Source organism: Priapulus caudatus, unplaced genomic scaffold (assembly GCF_000485595.1).
Source record: "Priapulus caudatus unplaced genomic scaffold, Priapulus_caudatus-5.0.1 Scaffold368, whole genome shotgun sequence".
Classification (NCBI taxonomy): Eukaryota; Metazoa; Priapulida; class Priapulimorpha; order Priapulimorphida; family Priapulidae; genus Priapulus; species Priapulus caudatus.
In genome coordinates, this window is record NW_014577429.1 from 28,597 (window position 1) to 53,711 (window position 25,115).

A 25,115-nucleotide genomic window follows, 5' to 3' on the forward strand; every position below is an offset into this window, starting at 1 on the left:
CCGTAACGAAATAACTCGCAGTAGCTGATTTCGTCGACTTGATTTCGTCACGAAATCACTCGCAGTAGCTGATTTCGTAACGAAATGACTCGCAGTAGTTGATTTCGTAACGAAATGACTTTGTAGACTTGATTTCGTCACGAAATCACTCGCAGTAGCTGATTTCGTAACGAAATGACTCGCAGTAGTTGATTTCGTAACGAAATGACTTTGTAGACTTGATTTCGTTACGAAATCAATGATTTCGTAACGAAATCAGTCATGCGACACTTGGCGCCCCATAGTTTAGTAGCAATACAATGTTCGTTCATTCGGCGAAATATTTGCTCAACGTAGAGAAGCAATATTACATATTTAAATTTTATTTCTTATTATTCAAGTTTAAATGGCACAATTGTCCAGATTGCCACCAGCAGTGGTTGCAAACGCGTACACATCAATCAGTACTACTACTACCAGGAGTACATGAATAGATATACATTTAGTATCATTAATACAATATAGTGCACATACATATATGTACATGATGTAAAAGTAGACAGTACATCTGATTAAGTACTCCTGACACTACTATATCGACACCCTTTATGCATCATTCAGAAAAAAATCCTTACTTCCACATATGGTTTCATGGCCTGCTACTTCTTATATTAGATGCAAAGAAGTAAAATAAATGTAATTATATTACAGAAACTAGAACCATTCTGTTTTTAATTGGTAAGAATTACAACATATTATGAAAAACATTCGTTTCGAGTAGTCACAAATATCAACATAGCAAGTGTATATATATACCGTAAAGGCATTTAATCATGACTTCTAGACCCTGATAATACACCTCGTTGACTAATCAGAGATACATACAACCGCCATTACAAATAAATATGACCAACCTGCGTAAGAGCGAGGGCAGGAGCTCCTGGTGTGACTCAGCATATCTCTCACTCACACGGTATCAGGACTGTATACAGCTACTTAATGGGAACGTACTTAAACTCACTATGTTAAAATGGCCCAATGGCACTGCTCTGTACCAAGGCTGTACTAGCCAGGTACACAATGAGGTGAGCACTTGTTACACGTGCAATCGTTACGAGACTTGAAATCGTTAATTTTAGATGTATAAGATATAAATACTTTAGCTACACATATGAATGTTTACATGATAATTGTTATAATAGAAGTCTATTTCTCTTTGTACACACACGCACGCATATACTTTATATTTACAATTGGTAATTAATCAAGGTGATATGAGTTTAGGAACAGTTAAAATGCATGCAGTAAAGCTGAGAGGGTCTATGTCCCCCAGGGTACTGCCGGAACGTACCCTGGGTACAGTCCGGTATACCGGAACGTACCCTGGTACTATCTTATATGCCGGACCATACCTCGCCTACTCCACTAACGAGTCTAGGGAGTCGCCTACGCCTATTCCCTAGCGGTCCCTAACCCTAACCATATCAAATAGTTATCAGGGTACGTTCCGGCAGTACCCTGGGGGACATAGACCCTATGAGCTGCAGTAGATGAGGGTTTTTTTCTCAACTCAAATACAATTCTACCAGATGCTAAGCTGCTATTCAAATAAGTCATCCCAGACAAACAGTCGATTTCTCCATCACATTACGGCACTTGTAAAAAAACGCAACAATTGTGGACGTTGAGTAAAAACACAATGGGAGGTGATCGTTTGTCTAATATCACTCAAAAACTATGAGTGCATTTCTACTATGAACATAGTTACACTGCTACGAGGTACACCTAACACATCAGCCAAAAGTTGCATGGAAACAGGAAGAATGCACAGCCATGTCATCGGGGATCTCCTTGTGTTGGCCCATGGTTTGAGCCTGACCAGTTCTGATTCCCAAGCCCCTGCAGGTTCACTCTGTCGAGCGCCGATGGTCGAGGCTGCTCTTGGGCTGTTTCCCTTCGAACAGGGCCACCATGCTCTGCATTGTCTGCTGACAATGATGATGCACTAGCACCACCTGTGAGCGAGTGGCAACGTTATTAGAGATTTGACAGCAGTGTTTCGTTGGAATTGAGCAATGCACGCAGACGCAGAGCTCTATCAAGCCACACGAGCATAAAATTATACAACTTAGTCGACTTCAACAGATAAGCTTCATTTGTGAATATGCATGCATCTTGTAAAGTGGTCCCTGCTTTATTGGAAGTGGTTCTGCACTGATAAAACGGTGATGTTGATTATGCAGAGAACCCATTTCCAGTCACACAACTACTCCTCACATGTGGTGCTAGTACTTCAACAAAACCATTGCATCTGTGTTCGAACCAATAAGAATTTCCAACCAAAAAATAAACTTTGTTCTGCAGAAAATATTCTGTTAAACCTGCCCTTCCTGTTCTCTATTTCCAATTAAAATAACGTGTGCAAAGCTTGTTTTTCAGTCGTATGTCATTTACGTGATGCACCCTTTTATCTAAGGCCTGATACGTGGGAACCACTCTATTGTAATTCTACATAACTGCCCACCTTCCGACCTAGTTGGTCGCACCACATCATCTTGCCGATCTCTGGTGTTGCTGCCGGAAGGACTATTACAGGATTCAGGTTCTGGTGATGCAGGACACTCAAAATGCACAACGTGAAATACCTACAAAATAAATTATTTACTGCTATTAAGAAAAAACTATTGGAAATGCACCATTTACAGCAAACCCAAATCACAAGATTGGATAACTTAAAAGATTGCAAGCACAGATGGCTGTCACCAGACTCATAACCTTCACTCTTATGAAACTCACTCCTTCCACAGAAAGAAAATAAAAACTATAATTACATAACTGTCATATATATATATATATATATATATATATATATATATATATATAAATATATATACAACAGTAATTCTGATTAGTAACTATTCACAAATAGTTTACCATATATAATAATAATACAATCAAAAACATAAATTATGAGTATAATTTTAACCTCATTTGCTGTATTGTGTGTTCCAACAATTCTAATAAATACGACAGGTCTTTTGCTGAACTTGATCATCTGCCATGACCTGCAAATTGGAAATGTAAACATGATTCACATCAATAAGGGTATTATCATTGATTTGCAACAGAATTATTTATACTATAATAGTATCATAGAGCATTTTTTATAAATCATGAATGAAGGCACACATCAATCACCCGTGCCCATTTTAGGCACTACTATTGTTCAAGATTATACGTAAGCAGTGTTTGTACAGCTGTATATGACATTGTAGCACATATATGCAGGCAGTATGACTACATGTACTTACTGACAAGGCTGTTTTGATCGATCACAGACCACATCCCATGTTTGGTTGTCTATTGAGACTTCAATGTAATAACAGTAAGTCCTGTTGTCACAATCCCACAAAAGCATTCTGCAAAGCACATCTTCGATTAGAGATAACTGATAGAGCAGGAAAGTCCACTACATAGACATTCCTCCTTCAACAGATATATTGTAGTGGCATGCTATATGTGTGCATGGCTTACCATAAGTAACCCATCTGCTATACCTTGTGTGCATGTATAAACGTCTGCGCAAATGTCTTGCATGCTTTTGATGTTGGTGCGCAAGCATGTGTGTATATGTGAGCATGCAGTGCACAAATGTGTAAGCATCAGTCCTTGTACGTGTCATGTGTGGGATTACAGTTGGTACCCAAACATATCTGTCCAAATGTTCATAGTGAATGCATGCACGTGTTCGTTCATACATGTGTGGGTTAGGCATGAGCATGCGCATATGCATCTAGAAATGTGGGTAATAATGTAGAGTCTCACCTCATTGAGTCCACTAGGTAGGGCTGTGTGAGCTGTACAACAATTGCACCGGATCCGAGCTGATGACATGTATATCCAGAGTCCCAGTCATAGTTCTGCGTGTCTCCATTTATTAGAGCATTGCGGCACCTACTAACCCCCTCTATAACCATAGCACTCTGCTGTATGGTAGCAATGTTGTTGCAAGGAACTGAAAGTATATTTTAGCAAAGCATCGATGCAACCACAGGATATATTCTGACTTCTTTACAATTAAATGGTGGTAATTCTACCATCCATAATTTAACCAGCCCACTGGTTTACTGTTGAAAATGGTTTTTTGAACAATTTGGAACAAATAGCAGTAGAAAACAAAACAATACGATGTGAAAGATAAAGAAGACACCAAATAAGCCAAAAATAATACAAAAGAAGTGACTGATAAACAATCCTGAATCTAGAAAAGCTAATCTTATAATGTCATGTACATTACTAACCAATAAGCCCATTTGCTGTCTCACATGTATCTTTCGTATGCATTGCCTCCAAGGCAACTAAATGGAAAACCCTATTCACTGTGTTATGTGTGCCAACAACTCGTACAAATCTGTAAGTAAAATATCTAAAATTCCGTTACAACATAAATAAACACTGTTAATACAAGCAGCTTGGATTATTTAGCAATTTAAAGCCTTGTTGTATAATTGTACTTTTACACATTTATTGTATGCACATGCTACACCATGGCATACCTCAACTCAATGCCTTACACCATACAACATTGCACCTCATTAAACCATACCATACTTCAGGAGAGTCAATAATTAGGTAATTCTGCTACTTACTAGCTATTCATACTCATAGATTATTTGCTTATATCATAAGTGCATTCCCCCACATGACGCACTAATACTAAACAGATAGGCAAATTTATGAAAATTACCAAAGGGAGTGCAACTCCTTATTTGCCGAATTTAGACTCTTGTGAAAATTCACTACTTGTAAGAAGTCACATTTTGCAATTTGGCAAGCAGCAACTAGACCTCTGTCACACCACACTTAATTATGACATATTACAAACACTACAATTACAGCTGTACATTTCCCAAATCATTCCCATTTCACCAACATCATATATAGAATGGCCAACACGTATTTAATAGGTTGTTCTTGCAGAATTTACATGCGTATCCCTCGACCTCACTTGATGGCAACAATGACCAACATTTGGTTTTTACTCCTACGCAATGCAGCAATCAATCAGAAAGGCAATGGAAGGTGTTATGTGATGGGCTGCATTGCTTTCACTCACCGTATCACCCGGGGAGTAAAGTAAAGACGTTGCCAGGATCTGCAGAGGTATTTGCTGTGATCACCGACTTTCACCCAGTCCTTCTCATCCATGGACACTTCAATGTAGTATGAATACGACCTGAACAACAATGCAGTGAACAGCACAATAACACAACAAATTCCACAGTGTTTCGAGGGAAAATCTTATAGTTAAAAATCAGACAGACTACAAAGTGACTATTTATTAATGGAGAAAGATGATTGCTTTTCTCATCGATGCTTATCAAGACGTACGCCTCTGTCTCTGTTATGACGGCCAATATGGTGAATGAATGTCCATTTATAACACAGGTTATGAGCATTATAATTCGCACCGACCAGCCACGTTTGGGAGTCACAGTATGACTTCACATGCTTACCTCATGTCCTTGTCCCAGAGCAGAAGGCGCATATGATTAACTATGCACTGCGTTCCCAGCTTTACCACTATTCCCTTGTTTACACTGTCCTCTATCGGGTGCCGCGTAAAGCCATGGTCCATATCATAGTTAAGAGTGTCGCCATCTAGTAGTGCCGTCTTTACCTCACCTTGTAGCACCTGTGCTCCATGTCGCAGTGAGGCTACATTCTCCTCTGGCACTAAAAGTATTATAATTATAGGCCTGCTATTATGGCACTGACAGGGGGCAGCACGCATGCTGTTTCCTGCAACACTAAGTGTTTACTGGCAGTTTTTGAAGGCATTTAAACCTCGAAAACAACATTAATGGCATTAATAATATAAGTCAGTCAAACTCCTAAGCAATATCAGATGGCAGCACATGCTGTTAGTTATGCATTCATATTCATTCATGATTACAAATGAATGTGACCTACATAAGATGCCCCTATAGTTGAGTTCCATCACTCTGAGCTCTACCCTCTCTTTGATGGCATCCAGGATGGCATCTGGTTGCATTAGTCCAGTTGGTCGAACTTCATTAAGCAAGTCCTGTGATATTTCAACATAATGAACATCTGGGCAATGACCAAACAAGGATTAATGTTTCATTCAATCACACGTAGTGATGTCATCATTATTTACTCACAACAGGCTTGATCGCATATATAATCATTGCAATAAAATCTTTAAAAATTGAATATTGAAATTGTGACATGCATATTTTAACATCAATAATATCAGGAGTAGATAATAGGGAGGAGTGTGACATCAATAAACAAGGGAAATTCGTCATTTACTAGCCTTATAATACCTACGATTTACTACGCGTAACTCATCCAACTTGAGCTCAAATCGGACACAGTACATTCGCCAATCATCGTACGAAATCGTTTCCTCGTAGACACCCGCAATCCGGAGATACAGCCTAAAACGTACGACACGATTCTGCATTCTTTGGACATCAATCCAACGCCATTGCGCGCCTATAATTCAGACAAAAGGCAGCAACACTGCCGCGCAGTCGCTGTGTTTGCTCTCTCGGATAGCTGAATGTGGCGTTGTGGCTCGTGGGGAGATTGGAGATCGACGCAACACTCGACGAGCTGATCATGCAGTTGGCGTGCGTGCGTGAAGGCATGCCAGCTATGTACAAAGGTGGCCTGTGTAGCTGTGTACCGGGTCAAAGGTTATCTCGCCGAGTGTTGATGCCTAATCTCCCAGCGAGCCACATGCCTCGCTCAGTTAGCAATAGCGCGTTAGGTAGCTGCCTTTTGTTTGAATTATAGGCGCGCAATGGCGTTGGATTGATGTCCAAAGAATGGAGAATCGTGTCGTACGTTTTAGGCTGTATCTCCGGATTGCGGGTGTCTACGAGGAAACGATTTCGTACGATGATTGGCGAATGTACTGTGTCCGATTTGAGCTCAAGTTGGATGAGTTACGCGTAGTAAATCGTAGGTATTATAAGGCTAGTAAATGACGAATTTCCCTTGTTTATTGATGTCACACTCCTCCCTATTATCTACTCCTGATAATATATATAATTAAGTACTTAATTATTTGCACTTTGCTGCCACTAGCCATGACTGGACTCTAATGTTAATCACGACTGGATATAATCCTGACTGTACACAAGCATGTGACGACTGTGACACAAGGGTCCGGACTATGACTAGGCATCCAATAGAAGCCAAACTATACACTGTGATGACAAGGTAACTAGCAGGTCAGCCACGAATGAATCGCCATGAGAATAAGCACGCTTCTCACCGGCAGCGTCATGAGAGGAAGACGTATTGCATTCAGAATCTCGGATATTCCTTCCTTCTCAGAGCTGTTGACTTTAGTCCAACGAAGAACAGCGCGGAATATGTCAATCTCGTTTGCGCAGAATGAATCGCGTGAAATCATCACATGTAGAGAATTCTGAATGGAAATCGGATAGGCGTTTAGGATCGTGCTATAGCATGTGTCAATTATTTTAGTTAAGTGTATCACTCATCTTTACTCTCAATTTTTTGTTATCAAGTACATTTTAATATCAGTGAAAAATTACAAACAACCAAAATGTATTTCCTCCTGTCTCTCTAAATTGAACGCTAATACAAAAATAGCCTAGTAATGACACTAGTAATAACACAAACAGGACAGACATGCTGCACTTAAGTAAAAGCCGATCAAATGTTTCACATTCCCCCCGTTTTCTTATTTAAAGTAAGTTATAGCTTTTCTACGTGAAAGAAAAAAATGTTAAAATTCGTATATTTAATCTAAATATCAATATTGTTTCCAGTTGTTTCTATTTACTCAGATTCAGATTCAGATTTTATCCAGAATACACACAGAGATGAAATGGTCTTGTGGCTGTTCTATATACCTGCCTCATTACATGCTAAACAGGTATATAATTTATTCATCCAGGTAATGTACCAACCAATTTAGCTATATAATCATTGGCAAGAAATTTTGGACACAACGGCAAACATACAAGCACCACTTTACACTGTGTATGAGATTTGCATACCACACTGCCACAGTAGTAAACATAGAAATGGCAATGACAACGTCCAAAATCACATACATAGCGAGTAACAAGTAAGAGCGATTAAAATCCTTACTTATTAAACTTACAGCTGAGATAGATGTAAACGCATCACTGCTCAGAACTTCCTGTGCCTGTCGGTCCATGTAATCAAAGCAGGTTTGCCTCAAGCTGGTTAGACTAAACAACGTTGCCACATCGTATATCATGCACACATTGTAGACACTAAGGATGGCTTTTAGATAATCTGAGATGCTGGCTTCCAGTTCTTTGAAGCCATACTGGTTAGCAAGGCCAAGCACATCTAGTAAGAGGTCTTCCTGTGAAAGATAAGAAAAGATAAAATTGAAGAAAATTTAACTCTAGCCTGTATTCAACTGAAAGACAGTATCTGAGACCATAACTATAAAAACCTAATAAGTATTGCAAAGCAATAGTGCTCAAGGGGTAGATATTGCTATGCTGTTGCCACTGCAACTGCTACTACTACTGCTGTGGCTACTATTGCTACTATCAAGCCCAAATGCCTGACAATTTACAAACAACAGTAATCACCTGAATAGAATATCAGCAATTTATTAGTGTAGGTAACACACACCTGATATTGGTTAACATTATGGTTCATTTTCTGGAAATAGTATATTTAGATTTGTGCTGATATTGTTGACAGAGAGAAGCAAAGATAGGCACGCATTGATACTTGCGCTATTCTACATCTGACCATTACTCAGGCCATCTGACCATACACATGTCAGGTGATCTTATGACATACCAGCGATTATAATTATCTGCTAATATACAATGTAATTTCTAGCTTTAGCCAGCGATATATTCTGAGTTGTCGCATGCTAGCTAGTGTATACCTGTATCTTAAACTCACAGAATATAAGATTTAAGTAAAAAATACATGCTCACATGTATGTATACGTACCTTTAAACTGCTTAAATTCATCCTCCCTGTGTATATGTATTTTAATAACATACGAAAAGGTACGGCTGATGTTGCCTTCAGCTCAACTGTTGACAATGTAGATTCTTTCATGCCTCCATACAGCAGTGCTCTGAGGTAGATAAATGCACACAGCTGATGAGAAACAACTAATTTGGAATGCACACAGCTGATAGATTCTAACTCTTTGCACATTTCCAAGCCAATACAAAATCAACTATTATGTATAACTGTTAATTCAGTTCTGAATTTTAATATTCACCAGGAATCTACACATGCTTGACAGTGCTCCAGAAAATTTTTGGCGTTGATGAGTATTTACTCACCATTTTTTTTATGTATGAGTATCGGCAAGATCCCTATGAGTACTCCTTGTTGGCAGTACTCATCATATTTTCTTAGTATGAGTATCGTCCAGAATAGTTTTCAACAACTAGCGAGATTATAGGTGAAACTATATCTTCCACTGATGAAACATTCCTTGGTCTTGTAGGATTCATATATTTTAAAATGCTCTGACACTGTTCAGCAGCGCGACGTGTAGACTTCATGTTTGTTTCTGCAGACGACGGCAACGTGCGTTTTTATTACCGCGGAGTAAACTGAATTCTAATTGGCTAATCAAATATAATGGACCAATAGTCAACAAGCTTAGATCACACACGTTCGACTTTCCTTATTTGGAATTAATTCCGGGAAGGCCGGAGTATAGACTGCGTTCCAGTCGCAACACCAATTCTAACTTCAGAGCTTTGTAAAATAAACTACACACAGGAACCAGTCACGATAGATAGTAGATAGACTGGTTCACGTACTGACAAACAGCAGCCATAGCGAACATAATGAGTGGGGCACCGCGACCAAGCTACCAGTCTATTAGCGAGAGAGTCGAGCCGATACGGGAGTAGATGGAAGGTTAGCGTACTGATACGATCTGTTTGTTTTCTCATGTACGTATTTATTAAAACACAAGCGTATCTATACACATACCTTTGAAAATTACATGCGTATTTGTATGAAATTCATGCGTATTTACGCAAATACGCAAGCTATCTGGTGCACTGGCTTGAGTAAACTTTTAGTATAATTGATTTTCAATCGACATATAGAGTGAAAAAGATACCCATAGAGGATATACATACTACTACTATAATATCATATATCTGCTCATGTTGTAATTATACATATATAATGTATTTTACATAGCTCTAATCAATAGACCACATGAAGGCAATATTGAAAAGTATTCTGAGTATGATTCAATACTACAACAATAGATAGCTACTATATGTACATAAAATAAAAAGGCCATATAGACACATGGTACAGTAACCAACTGTTATGATTAGGAGTTTTTAATTTGCTAATGTCATACTTTTGTGTGTGCACAGGCTTACTTTATAACTGTACAAGCAAGATACAAGATACCCCACACTATCAAAACAAATGGATTACCAACCTGAAATAATCACTTCGGGAACCCAAGATAACCCGATGACCAGGAAAAGACTGGCCTTCAACTTGCAGTGTGATGTCGCTGTACTCTTCATTGAGGAAGAGCTGGCTGAGATTTTCAGACAGCTGGCTGACATGGTCCACCTCTTGTTCTGGGAGCGACTGAGATGACAGGAACGTACGCCGGTCACACATGCCTTAAGCAAATTCTTGCCAGTGCTTGGTAATGTGTAAGCGCACCTAGAAGAATCCATTGACACTTGTAGTCCCAGTCACATTACATTCTTTTACGCAAGAAGACTCATGGTATGAATATATATATAGAATTTTAGATGTTACTTTATACTTAGTCGGATTTTGAACAATCTTCCCGATTGTTCTCATATGCTTCTGACCATTACAATAATTACCAGGCAGCCCTTCCATTTCTGCAACCTGCAGGATATGCAGAATGTGGAAGTGGCATAGTGCCTAGTAGTGGAAGTGACATTCATTAAATTATTGGGTAGGCTATGTGCAGGGTGTAACACACTATCTGCAATTCTAGAAATTAGTCAGTGTAGGGAGGTTTCGATGGGTAATCTACATATGCTACGCCCAAACAGCAAATTAGCCGTGGTAGTGTCACTAGTGAGCCATATCAGTGTCACTAACTAAGGCTCATAGGGTCTATGTCCCCCAGGGTACTGCCGGAACGTACCCTGGTCACTATTTGATATGGTTAGGGTTAGGATTAGGGTTAGGGTTCGGGTTCGGGTTCGGGTAGACCGAATAATTCTGTCCCATATAACCTTTTTTATATTTTGGTGAGGGTTATATTGGGACAGAACGGGGTTCATTGAAATTTCGTGAGATCGCATGCAAAATGCATGCGCTGAGAATGCGGCCAGTACGCCGCTATTGGCGCGAAAAAAAACCTACCGTTCCCTTCTACATGGCTTTACCTTGCTACTGATATGTGTATACATTCACTTCAATCGTTATTCACTTCTTAAAAGATTGTTTTTCATAAACACCGCTTCGTTGAAACTTTCCTAAATTACATCGCCATTTACAAACAATCAGACCAATCACAGCGAGTCTATCAGGCCTCCTGCAGCGCCACAGATACAAGCGAGAACCAGGGGCTATTGTAAGACTCGCTCTGATTGGTCTGATTGTTTGTAAATGGCGATGTAATTTAGGAAAGTTTCAACGAAGCGGTGTTTATTAAAAACAATCTTTTAAGAAGTGAATAACGATTGAAGTGAATGTATACACATATCAGTAGCAAGGTAAAGCCATGTAGAAGGGAACGGTAGGTTTTTTTTCGCGCCAATAGCGGCGTACGGGCCGCATTCTCAGCGCATGCATTTTGCATGCGATCTCACGAAATTTCAATGAACCCCGTTTTGTCCCAATATAACCCTCACCAAAATATAAAAAAGGTTATATGGGACAGAATTATTCCGAGTCTATAAGGCGTTCGGGTTAGGCGTTAGGGAGTAAGGCGTAGGCGTTAGACCGAATAATTCTGTCCCATATAACCTTTTTTATATTTTGGTGAGGGTTATATTGGGACAGAACGGGGTTCATTGAAATTTCGTGAGATCGCATGCAAAATGCATGCGCTGCGAATGCGGCCCGTACGCCGCTATTGGCGCGAAAAAAACAGGGGTCGAAATTAGCAGTATCCCGATATCCGCGGGATAGTAGATTCTTGTGTTGGATACCAGATTTCAACGCTTGGTATCCCGCCGGGATAGTAAAAAAAAAACGTCAAAATCGGGATAGTGGTTGTTGAGTTATCAACTTTATATGGCAGCGCATCTGAGCGAGTACGCGCGATCTGAGCGGGTTCAGACACCCTTACGCCACACTAGCGTTAAGGCCGGCGCACACCTAAAAAGATTTTCCCAGAAATCGGTCCGATTAAAAAATCTCTTCATCGTTTGTAAAATTGGCTCAGCGCGACGCCTTCCGATTTAAACACCCGCATACCTACGATAAAATTGATTATTTTGTTCTGCAAGAATGCATTTTGAATGTCATGTGACACGGGCACGTTCAGCTATTGACTGTTCAATATTTATCGTAGAGGATTTTTCTGAGTTCACACGCACACTACAAAATCTTGTCGGATTACAAAAAATCGCTTCAAAATAATCGGTTCAAAATCAAACATGTTTGATTTGGAACGATCGCCCGATAAAAATAATCTTAAGTAAAATCGTCTACAAATGAACGCGCACACCTACCCGATATCGGCTGATTTTTATCGGACCTATCAAATCGCGTAATAAATCGGCTGGTGTGCGCCAGCCTTAATACAGCAGGCATAGCATATTTGCAAGATATTGTTGCAAGAAGACGATGTTGATCATAAATGTGATGTGTATACATTGTATCAAGCGAACCAGACAATGCGTCTAGACAATATACCTCTGCAGTGTAAGTTGTGGAGGCGTATGTAAAATGAACGGGAGCGATGAGAATTTTGAAGGCAAACAATTGTTGAAATTACTATCCGAAAAATGGGATACCAGATCTTTGGGTGGGATACCAGATTTCAATACCTGGTATCCCGAATGGATACCATAATAAAAATCTAATTTCGACCCCTGAAAAACCCTACCATTTCCTTCTACATGACTTTACCTTGCTACAGATATGTGTATACATTCACTTCAAACGTTATTCACTTCTTAAAAGATTGTTTTTCAGACACCCCGCTTCATTTAACTTTCGTAAATAACATTCGCCATTTATAAACAATCAGACCAATCAGAGCGAGTCTATCTGCCCTCCTGCAGTGCCACAGATACAGGCGAGCAAGGGCTCCTTGCAAGCGAGAACCAGGCTATTGTAACACTCGCTCGATTGGGTCTGATTGTTTTGTAAATGGCGAATGTTAGTTTACGAAAGTTAACATGGAAGCGGGGGCATAGTCTGAAAAACATCTTTAAGAAGTGAATAACGAGTTGAAGTGAATGTATACACCATTATCTGTAGCAGGGGGGTACAAGTCATGGTAGAAGGATAACGGTAGCGTTGTGTTTTTCGCCGCCCAATAGCGGGCCGCTAGCGGGCCGCATTCGCGCGACGGCAATGCATTTTGCATGCGATGTCACGAAATCTTTCAGATGACCCCGTTCGTTCCCCAATATAACCCTCACCAAAAATATAAAAAAACGGGTTATCATGCGGACATGAATTTGATTCGGGTAGTCTAGCGACTCGTGATTGCTTACTGGTTAGTGTGTAGTGGAGGCTTGAGTACTAGTAGTAAGGCTATGTGCAGGCCGAGGTACGGTTACGGCATGAGTAATATAGTACCAATGCGTTACGTTCCAGGAGTACGTTCCGGCAAGTACCCGCGGGCGGACATAGGACCCTCGTCAGGCCTTAAACTAAGAGTGAAGAGTAAAGAGTAAGCAAATTAAAGGAGCTCAGAAACGAAGACAGGAACACACCTTACTACCCCGTTTATAGTGGTCCTTCACCTTTCAACCCCGAAGTCCTGTAACTCGGTTACTCCGGACATTTAGCTGCTCTGCGTGGGTGAACTCTACTACGTCTTAGTTATTTCTTATATTACATACGGTGTGCTGTGCGAGCAGATTGAACGCTGTAGGGAGGTCAGCAGGTGACGGAACACCGCCTTCTCAAGTTGAAACCTTACTGTTAAAACATGTAATATCACGACACTGCTATTGCATGCAATAAACTTGAACATGTTTAATAATACAGGTGCTTGGGGCCGCCAGGTGTCGCGACGAGGAAAAATGAGCATCTTTGTTTTGTCTGAGGATCCTGTACCAGAGTCTCTTGGCCACTTCGAAGAGCGCCGCCGTCTGTGTGGAGATCGCGTTTTTCTGGGAGGCACCAACGATATAAATATATTACAATAATACTAGCAATGTACGAAATAAAATAAAAATGTTACAGTCTATGGTTACAGCTTCACGAGACACAACATCGAAAAGATATATTACCTATCATATAATGCATCCACAATACAATTAAAATGCCATCTTTATATTATGTTCTTCAGTCCGGGGCTGGTGCGACGGCGATCTCGTCGTTTGCGTAAAATGCCATATTTTTTTTAGGAAAATTTAATGGTTAAAATTATTACGTGACTAAAGATTGGTTGCTCGTTAAAACATAACATAGACTCGTGTAAACGGTCAAATTAACAATGTTTTGTTCGTTTATTTGGTCTTCGTAAAGCATGGAGAAGAATGTGTTTGTGATTGTTATCTTGTTCAACCAGCTTCCGATCCCGCCACGGCTGACTACTTGATTGCGCAGATGATCGGTAGTTTATATATTCAAATTATCGCGTTCAGTATCTTTTTCTGATTCTGTGCCCCTCGCAATGTCAGTAGGCTACTCAGCTGCTGTACAATTATATAAAGACGTGAATAAAAACAACGCTTCTAGTGTACATCATATAGCCAGCATTCGTCTAAAGATTTCTTTCTCACATTGTTTAATGTCCCCGATAAAAATATACTGGTAACTTCGGTCTGCCGGCCGGTCAAGGACTATCCTGTGTGGGCCGCCCCCAGCAGGCGGAGAAACCCCAGCTAGGCGGATGAAACCCTGGCAGCCGAGGCGGGAGAAACCCGTTCCACGCAGGCGTGATCAACCCCCACAGGTCCCCGAATGAAACCCCGCCAGCATGCGGGAGAAACCCCCACAGCGGCGCGATCAACCCGCCCAGGGCAGGCGCGAGAACCGCCGAGCAGGAGGCGGGTCGGAGAACCCGACAGCAGGCGGGAGACCTACCCTGCAGGCCATGAGAATAAGCCCCCGAGCAGGCGCGAGAACCCGCCAGTTCACTGCGGCTGAGAACACGCCATCAGTGCGTGTGAGAAACGCCCTAGCAGGGCGCCGGGGCACAGGGTGCCGCAGCATCACGAGCTCGCCAGCAGGAGGTAGGACGCGGCCTAGCACATGCGTCGCGGAACGGAAAGAAGAAGGGGCCAGACCAGCAAAGACCAGCGCACGGCACGACCCGGAAGCCGCGGAGAAAACGTGAGCGCATGGAGAAGTGATATGCCGAGAGGGTGACTGCCGAAGCGAGGCCCCGTGTTCGACGAGAAAGACGGGATCGCGGGCAGCAGAAGCGAATGAGAGAGGGGAGAGGATGAGAACAGAGACGAAAAATAAGACCGGTAATATATGTATCAAAAAGAAACAGGAGTAAAGCAGAAACGACTGTAAGAGACAAATATGAGATGGATTAGATAAGGCAGCACTGACAGGAATATTAGCGCTGGTTAGAACGAAGTTTTAGATGTTCAATTCAGCCGTGTGGCTCATGCGTTCGAAGGTGCCCACGGCGATATCATAAGCATATATATAATGATACTATAGATATACTTACCATAATACGAAGATACGCCACACACGCACACGTACCCATACGGCGGCCAACGCACGCAGCGCACGCAGCGCCACGGCACGCTACGCACGCACGCACGCACGCACGCACGCACGCACACACACACACACACACACACACACACACACACACACATGTAAACAATATGTAAGCAACCACAGTATTGTGCCTCCTGATTCACAACTCACGTCAAAACATTGTCGGTTAGCAGATAAACTCACAACAAACAGCTTAATCAAAATATTACACTCACGGGCGACTACTCTAATGATCACAAGCTGGGCTTACTCTATCGACTCTTGGTTAAAAGGCTGACGAGCTGAACGAGTACATCAACGTTTTAGAAAGAAGTCTACAACGTAAACGAAAACCCAATCAAATAACTAATCGCATACGACGTGTCCTGATTGCAGAATATGTTATAATTTCTTAACCGTTAGACAATAAATACATTAGCTTATGGTCGTTTAACAGATCAGAATACAGCACGCAAGGGGTGTGCGTCTTGAACAGTTTCTATGCTGATTTGCGTAAGTTTGGCGCCTGGTGAAACTATTAACCTCGCACTGTTAAACAAATCATCAACGTATAAACAAATCGTATCAGCTATTTAATATAGCACAAACGGGTCGTTCAACAAAAATATCTACGGTTGTGATCATGATTACGCGCTGAAAATAACACTAACTATTAATTGCAGCGTCAAATATTGCAACATACATATTGAAAATATAGTGCCTAAACAACGCAATATAGCACACACAAAATATAGATTTAAATGTCCACTGAGGTCTCGTATACGAAGGAAATACAATATTTAACATTGCTGACGTATGGCAATAAATGGTCCCTAATTCACACAACTTCAACCGTGTCGACGTTTGAGATGGTTTAAGTTTTGTTATGTTATCAGCACATGAGCGCATTCACATGGTTTCACCTCTCACGATCCTAGTGAGAACAACATGCAAATTATTTCACGTATACGTTGGCTTGTAACACCCGGCGCGCGTAATCGCACCTACCTCTCTATACACGACGCATAAGGTTTATTTTATAAATATACATATACATAAGAGAGTAGTACTGCAGGTAAGCAAAATAAGTGATTCATTCAAGCAAAATTACGATATTGTAAGTAGTATCAGTATATACGTTATACAGAAAATCACATTTGTCTGTTTGGACGGTATTCCTAGTCTCAGTGATCGCATTTACATACTCACATACTACAGTTTGTGATGGCGATTGTTTATATAATGCTACGCTATGCCCTCCCCCGAGAGAAGACTGTCGTGCAATGCGTATATCTATCTATCTTGCACATTCGAATAAAACTGCAAAGTTCACTAATTTTATGGCTGCGATTCCGCGCTACTCATCTTGGATTACCCAGCAAATTCCTAAGAAGCATCGTACCGGAAATATCATCAGAGATCGAGATAGCATTGCCTTTCTTCGCATCTTGAGCAATATCAATCCGGTCCTCTACGCGTAAAGGCACTTATTATTACAATTTATTAAATTTATTCACACTGTTTATCATTTCAATATAAGTCTCTATTGGACGATACACGGAAGTGTGACTATATCGACGGGGAGGTAGGCAAATTCACGGAAGTGGGGCGATATATATATATAATATATATATATATATATATACATATATATCATAGGATAAAGTTATGATACTAATAACACGACTGTCTACCGTCATTCGCCAGGTACGTCTCCTTATCATTGCATTTCTTTTTATTATCATTAGAGTGCAAAGTGTTAGGTTCTAGACTGACTACAAACTTCACTATGGCTTCAGTACAGCCTAAAAGGAATTGATGTACAACAATATGTAAATCTGGTGCTAAAATCCCGAAACAAACAGAATCAGTGTACCCTTTTATACTCAGCTCGGTAATTTTGCTGTACGGATCTATGAAAGAAAAAGAACTGGTGTGAGAAATTAGCTTTAAATGAACAGATCATGGTTGTTAAGTTCTCTAGATTGCAAAAATACGAAAAGCCCATGTTATTAATATCTGTCGATACCCTGATGGTGACAAAATCGCCGTCGTGGAAAACTGACCGTATTCCCGAAGCGATTAGCTCAGTGTAATCAATGTGTGTAGATCACTTACAGCAACGACTTATAGAGGCCGTCTAGTTAGGAATCTAACATGTAGCCGAAGCACATCAAACGATAGGTAGGCCACCCCGGGAAAGGTGGTGTGACACCGTGACACCACACAATATACACTAACACCGAGTAGACAAAGATTTACATCTGCGCGTATAGTTATTTTCCATGTTAGAAGGGCAGTGCTCTTAGAAGATGAACCTCAATAAAGCAAATGCTGCCAGAACGCAGCCAAGTGGCAACCAGCGTGTGGGTGACGCCATCAAACATCCGTTGTAGCACTGAGTCATTCCGGCCTATCGTGAACGATAAAAGCAAAGATGTCGGTAATTCGTATGCAGTAATGAATTAAAACATTGAAATGTAGCAATAAATAAACAATTTAGTATTTGCAGTCAGAACCCTTTTACGTTATAGTGAGGGCAGTTGCAGAGTTTATACCTGTACTATTGGAACGTTTGTTGCTCTTATAATAGCTTAGCGGCTCATATTCGGTTACTGGCATGATGTTGGCTGGCAGGTATCGCAGTGCAAAAGCTAATTGGCATTAACACGCTGGTATAAATGCGTTTAATATCATACCAGGGACTCAACTCCATAATCACCTACACCACATGCTGATCTCACCACTGCAATATTCTTCGATAGTGTAGCAATACTGACGCGTATTAGAGAGAGAGGTACCTAGAAATATAACAGGGCACGGGAAGACACCAGAGGTACAGGGAACGCGGCAGGTCAGACGGACGGGCAGACAGACAGCCATGGAGACAGACAGCCAAACAGACAGACAGGCAGGAAGGCAAACATAGTCGGTATAGAATAGACAGAACTATAACACTTATACACTTATACACTTATAAACTTATACACTTATACACTTATACACTTATACACTTATACACGTATAATACATACGTTCATGTTGCACATCGTATAGTTTTTATCTTCGCCGGTGCAGGTATCAGTTCCGCCATTCAACGGCCTGTGGTTATAAATGAGGAAAAAACCGGATAAATCACACACGTGGATGCACACGCACACACGCACGCACACGCACGCACACGCACACACGCGCGCACGCACGCACATACGCGCGCACGCACGCACACACGCGCGCGTACGCACGCAGAGAGAGAAATAGATAGTGATATATATATATATATATATATATATATATATATACGCGATCGTATCCATTGGCTTTTAAATATTTATTAGAACACGTGAATTTTATTATTGTATCTATATATAATTACATAAGGTATTGCTATTCATTATGGCACGATTCCATAACAAATTACACTCACGCATACACCTCCATAAGGTGGACGCTGAGTAAATGACATTAATATGTAAATATACATACGGCGGATCAGTGCAATAGCGTTCATGGACTTCTTGCTCCGTATTTTGATTCGGCGACCCACATACGGGCCTACATGACATTGCAAGAATCCACTCGGTCCAGGCGCCGTTCTGCCGCGTCTACAGAGCGGAGAAATGTGCCTCACTTTAGTAAGATATAATACTTTTCGGAAACGTGAAAACATATAGCAAATGCATTCTCTTCTGCTTGCGACGGTAGTGGGTTACTCTTCCGATTAACTATAGCGGGGGAATCAGCCAGCACTGCCCGAATATTTTCTAGGTAATTGCGTTCGAGGACTTTGACGTACCTAATTACTTTGTGAAATTGGGGGAAAATGTTGAATAGATTATGAAACGATGTTTATGTTATGTTATGTTATCGATGTTATTAGCATCGATACATTCTTGGCGCCCAGGGTGGCGACGGGGCAGTATAGACCGGGATTCAGATAAGCGATAGCGCACACATGCACTTAGAGGAGGCGCGGACAGACGCTGACTTACGTTACGCCGCTATAAAAATATAGATTGATATTGGCGCATGAACGGTAATAACAAGGGATTGATATCTACAACAGCTTCCTTGGTACGGGTCATATATACTTACCAATGGCTTGCATGCGCCAGCCTGGCAATAGTACGGTGTCGTTACATTTGTGTAGCAGTAGGTTCCATTAGGCAGATACGTGTTTATAAATAAGGGAGCACCATTTGATGCATTTTTGCTGCAGAAAATTTTGCACGCATCGTCTATAGCTGAAAGAACAAGGTATGATTAAAGAATTAGCAAATAATTTCGAATCTAACTGCATATACCAATGAGTAATAGGAGATTATAGGTTCGCTCAAATACAATTTCAGTGTAAATCTGTTCAAACTTTCAAAAGACAAGAACTTTTCATAATAGCAGATATTGAAAAGGCCGGATTCTATACAGTGGTTGAATTACCTGCACTGGAATCAAAATACACCCCTTTAAAATGCTTATAACAAAGCCAGTAGTTTACAACAATTTGTAAAATAGTGTCGTTACTTACTGTTTGTATTGTTTACTTTAAGAACGGCGGGAGGTTTTATTTCTAGGTCCGTGCTTTGCGTGCATACGTTATCCGCATATGCTTGTACATCCAACATTAAGGAAGCAGCACAAGTCTAAAAAAAACATTTAAAAAGTTTCTCCTTGCTGCATATTATATATATTATATATACTAGTTATATATATATATATATATATATATATATATATATATATATATATATATATAGTGAGAGCGCATTAATGTATTCTAGCAAATCTATAAGACTGCTAGATTTGATATATGCATATGCACAATACCACATTCAATTAAAAACTTATTAACGAAATCACAAACTATTCCACTCTACTCCTGGTCTGTGACATTGCTTTACCGCCTCGTATCTTTTTTTACTGCGGCTAAACGTAATTTTGAACACAGACCCGTGCATATACATGCACACAGGTACACAGGCACATCTGCGCACGAACACACGAATTGGACCGTCGCAAAACTCAAACAATCGCTCCTAAACGCTACCACACACGCGCGCGGCGCGCGACACACACGCACACAGACACAGCACATGCACACGCACACGCACACGCACACGCCACCGACGCACCACGCACACGCACACGCACACGCACAACGCACACGCAAGCACATGCACACCGACACACGCACGACACACACACACACCGCACGCACGCACGCACACACACACACACGCCTCCGCAAATTGCACTATTTCGTCTCTAGAAAAGGCCTTTTTGGGCTCATTATTTTTTCGCCGAAATTCGCACGTGAGAGTTGCCCATTGAATTTTGCACATAATTGGGCTACGTATAATAATGCCTAAGTTAATAATGCTAGCATGCGTGGACGTCTAGAAAGCATTAGGAAGTAAATTTGCGTCTTGTCGTGTTTTTATAGTTGTGACAATTTTCCGTACAGGTGGCGTAGTCAGAGCGACCGGTTCGTGTTTTTTGTGGATGAAATGTGTCCAGACAACTTTGCAAAAATTCGCATCATAGAGCTGGCAAAAGTTTCGAGCGGAGCATAGAGCATGAATCTGTAGTTATTTAACATGAATAAAGTGTATGTTGTGTAAGCGAAGTAACAGTGTGAGTATTTTTAATTAATTTCTGTTCGATGCTTATCAGGAGCTATGCTATGCTTATGCTTCCCCTTTATCTACTCCTGATGCTTATTCAGGCCTGCCGCCTAAGGACGCCCTCTACTGTTGTTCACCACTTTAAGAACGCGGGCATACACGCTCACTCATACATACTACGTGAGAAATATGGAGGGCTGTTTCCTATCATTTTGACCTTTTAACTTATTCACCGCGTCAACCATTTCTCTCTTTATTACAAGGCTTGTATTTAACTCTATGTGATCAGTATTGATATATATTTATTTATTTATTTATATATATATATAGGGCCTATATATATATATATATATATATATACGTTTACTCTTACCTGGGAAGAACTTGGCGTGCACACGTCGAAGACAAATCTGTCTCCGACACAGTCGGGTGCGTTTTGTACCTCGCAGGTTCGTGTGAATGGTTTCATGGATTTGGAAAAAGATACGCAGCTGTCGTTGCACGGATCCGGCATCCATCGTGTCCAGTTCGCTGCCTTAACCACAGGAGCGTTCGCTACGTCAGTAGGCCATGCCACACATTCGCCTTTAATGCACCACTGCAATGATCCAGTGTAATAATATCATTAATGGCTGCGCATTTCCGCAATTTTATATTCGGCACATACCTTGCGCGCTCTGACACGATCCGAATCCAAAATTCCCACGTCACACCACTTACACAGTCAGTCAAAAACCAATGCAGGTACAAATATCTAATAATTTATGCTTTACAAAAGCATCTTTCGTTACTTGATAAAAATGCCGTCCATATACCGATATCAATGTATTATATAGTGTGACTGATAAAATTGTCGATCGGCAACGCTTTATGTGCAAGTTGACAAAATCTTTAGAAATAAAATCTTAACAAATAAAGAGAACCAACCCACAGAAGGTTTCCAGGAGCGCACGTTCAGATATCGCGAATTCATGCGGAAGTGAGTTGGACGCATATCATTTGCGAATTGACTTTGGGGAAATATCAGTTATGACATCAAACACTAAAAATCCCCACAACGTGGATTAAAATTAAACCTTAATAGTGATTCGGAACATTCTCAATATGAATCTTGTTAAGTTGTTTGCGGACGATGCATGAATGTAGGCGCATCGTATTTTAACATGTTATGACTTTTTTTTTACATTACGTGTACATACTTACTTTATTTTCAGCGCAGTAGGATCCATCAAAGGCCGGAAAAGTTATGTATGCCCGGGAGTCCCCTTGCACTACACACTCGACGCTATCACACGACTGTTAACAGAACACAAAAACATTCATAAGCATCGTGGCTTCATTGATTCGTTCTAGGGGAAGCATAACAAACGCGCCACCTAGCGATCGAGGGTGACATATTGGTGGCGAATTAACGGAGGGTTGTTTTCGAAAGGTAAATTACGTTAGAAAATGTCTTGAATTAAACGGGGTGTCGATATCGTCAGAGGGACAAGTGTTACATTGGTCGTGTCTACGCTCGCGTTCGGTCCCAGCATGCTGATGCACTGTCCGGCGAATGTCAGGCTCTGTCCGGGTGGCTCGTTATTGATCAAGAGGCGTGAGCTGGCCGAAGTTTTTGCGGCTTTCACACAGTGCGTCTCTAGCCTGCAATAGATTAGTTTAATGGTTATTGTGCTCACGTACAGAGCACACAGGAAAGCGCACAATCACACACATAGCCACGCTCGCACGGGTATACAGACGCAGTGACGCACACAAATTCACCTCCAGCCACGCGCATACACACACACACACGCGCGCACGCGCGCGCGCACACACACACACACACACACACACACACACACACACACACACACACATAGGCACGCACACACTCACGCGAACACGATCGCACACAAACAGAAACACAATCACGGACGCACGCACGCACGCAGACACATAAACACATGTACACCCACGCATGCACACAAAGACACGCGCACGCGCAACCGCGCTCGCACACGAACGAACATGCACACACACTAACCCTAGCGTGTCCTTTAAGGTTGCTATAGTGCAGGTAGACCAGCTCAATAGGGAGTCTCCCCGCAAGTATTCAAGTTTCGACATGAGGTAGCTATCGTCACATGTCACCGTCGGCTGGTACGGCGCGCCATCGTATTCGGCTCCGAGTCTGTGAGAACAGGAGAGACGCCGCAGTTATTATAAGAATTCATATAAAACTTATCGGGATCGTGAGCGCAACTAGGAAGACGCGACGTGACGTACGTGACAATCTAGGGAGGGTTATGCGGCTCAAGCGCATTACGCCGTGCTGACACGAGATCAGGATCGTATAAATAACGTTCCCCTCGATGCAAACAAACGCTCGCGACTAAAGCACTCCGGTCACATTTTCCCAAAAGTCCCATAATCCGCGCAATAAGTAAAATCGCTCCCAATAATTTGGACTTTTATCGACGTTTGAACACGTTTCCTCGACACAGGTCACAACAGTTTCTGACCATGGCACTCATATTGCTGTTTAACCCTGGCGCGCAGCATTGGCTGAAGCTGAACGAATAGATGTGGTTGCAAGTGGAGAGATAATGCCTGTAATTCAACGGATGCCGATAACGGGATGCGATCCTAGCGTGTGCTAGCTAGCCGTCCGGTATGAGCGGCGGCAGCAGTGAACGTATACCCGTGGGCAATCTCCCGAGCGACGATGACAGGAGTACCGAGAAGACCAAGGATCTTCGTACACTTGACGATCGCCGAAGAGTTCTCACACATGGTGTTCATTTCACTGAAACCTGAAACGATTCCCCGATCAGACGGATTGATACTTCGAAATGAGCCTATTAAACATAATACCTTATTATGTGTTTTACTTTTATTCATTTAAGCCTATTAATAAGCTAATATTATTATTATTAATTAATTAAATTTCATTATTATTTATTAATATTAATAGTATATTTTAGCTCTTGATAATAAATACGACTTTGAAAGAGCACGCGTACTGATGGGATAAGGGTATGTGATAATAGTTCTGTAGACTTGTATGAGTTCTATAGAATCTTGAACCTTTAAGAACTGCAAGAGTACCGATTAGGGATAACTATCATCTGGCGCCAGTATATCCGCGATGGAATAATTTTTGCCTGTGTGCGGTATACAAGATTGTTACGACAACAGAATTCTGACGACATCTGGACGCGGATTAAGGAAAAATATTAAAGCAGTAAAAAGCAGATGCGAATATCTTTACGAAAATTATTTAAAACATGATATGTGTCACAAGAGATAATATTCAGTTTTATTTAATAATTATAATGGTTTAAAAATTGCCGTGTCATTGGTAGCACGTTGAACAGTAGCCGAATACATGTATGTATTGATCCAGCGTGTCCTCTCATACCGCCTTTGTGGCAGGCTCCGTTTTGTGAAAACGACCTCTCGCGCTTCGGCTCTCTTTCACTCCACGTCAGTCTCTCTCACCCTACCCCCTCTCTCGCTCTATTCCAATCTTGATCTCCGTCTCTTTCCTCTCTCTCTCTCTCTCTCTCTCTCTCTCTCTCACACACACACACACACACACACACACACACACACACACACACACACACACACACACAC

At 41.3% G+C, this 25,115-nt stretch overlaps 2 protein-coding genes across 4 annotated transcripts in view; both read right to left on the minus strand.

Moving 5' to 3' along the window:
• Nucleotides 1-1,447: 1,447 nt before the first annotated feature.
• Nucleotides 1,448-14,149, minus strand: LOC106809618 (BTB/POZ domain-containing protein 9-like). Of its 3 annotated transcripts, none has more exons than XM_014812768.1 (14): nucleotides 14,126-14,149; nucleotides 10,469-10,704; nucleotides 8,992-9,121; nucleotides 8,150-8,380; nucleotides 7,289-7,444; nucleotides 5,953-6,067; nucleotides 5,496-5,715; nucleotides 5,096-5,215; nucleotides 4,281-4,405; nucleotides 3,805-3,994; nucleotides 3,291-3,398; nucleotides 2,966-3,044; nucleotides 2,504-2,624; nucleotides 1,448-1,994 (listed from the first exon to the last, which is right to left on the minus strand). In XM_014812768.1, the coding sequence occupies exons 2-14, from the start codon at nucleotides 10,657-10,659 to the stop codon at nucleotides 1,816-1,818; spliced, it is 1,965 nt and encodes a 654-aa protein (XP_014668254.1). In that variant the 5' UTR covers nucleotides 10,660-10,704; nucleotides 14,126-14,149; the 3' UTR covers nucleotides 1,448-1,815. The 3 variants fall into 3 exon arrangements, with proteins under 3 accessions (XP_014668254.1, XP_014668255.1, XP_014668253.1); XM_014812769.1 differs by lacking the exon at nucleotides 14,126-14,149 and adding an exon at nucleotides 13,947-13,994 and having other exon boundaries at nucleotides 4,281-4,390; XM_014812767.1 differs by lacking the exon at nucleotides 14,126-14,149 and adding an exon at nucleotides 13,947-13,994.
• Nucleotides 14,150-16,257: 2,108 nt separating this feature from the next.
• LOC106809613 (A disintegrin and metalloproteinase with thrombospondin motifs 19-like) overlaps nucleotides 16,258-25,115 on the minus strand; it is a 14,149-nt gene continuing 5,291 nt past the window's right edge. The window contains exons 5-14 of the mRNA XM_014812760.1: nucleotides 24,178-24,289; nucleotides 23,521-23,667; nucleotides 22,994-23,138; nucleotides 22,698-22,790; nucleotides 21,868-22,092; nucleotides 20,399-20,513; nucleotides 19,969-20,117; nucleotides 19,360-19,478; nucleotides 18,909-18,975; nucleotides 16,258-18,286 (exon numbers count right to left, since the gene is read on the minus strand). Coding sequence (XP_014668246.1) covers nucleotides 18,179-18,286; nucleotides 18,909-18,975; nucleotides 19,360-19,478; nucleotides 19,969-20,117; nucleotides 20,399-20,513; nucleotides 21,868-22,092; nucleotides 22,698-22,790; nucleotides 22,994-23,138; nucleotides 23,521-23,667; nucleotides 24,178-24,289 — 1,280 coding nt within the window. The 3' untranslated portion in view covers nucleotides 16,258-18,178. The remainder of the gene's footprint in view (nucleotides 18,287-18,908; nucleotides 18,976-19,359; nucleotides 19,479-19,968; nucleotides 20,118-20,398; nucleotides 20,514-21,867; nucleotides 22,093-22,697; nucleotides 22,791-22,993; nucleotides 23,139-23,520; nucleotides 23,668-24,177; nucleotides 24,290-25,115) is intronic.

What these genes read in the sequence shown, in the direction of transcription:
- LOC106809618 (XM_014812768.1), bottom strand. Translation starts at nt 10,659, where the DNA reads ATGTGTGACCGGCGTACGTTCCTGTCATCTCAGTCGCTCCCAGAACAA. An exon ending in TTTACTCCCCGGGTGATACG is followed by an intron (nt 4,406 to 5,095) that starts GTGAGTGAAAGC and finishes ACGGAATTTTAG; the next exon opens with ATATTTTACTTACAGATTTG. An exon ending in GACAGCAAATGGGCTTATTG is followed by an intron (nt 3,995 to 4,280) that starts GTTAGTAATGTA and finishes ATATACTTTCAG; the next exon opens with TTCCTTGCAACAACATTGCT.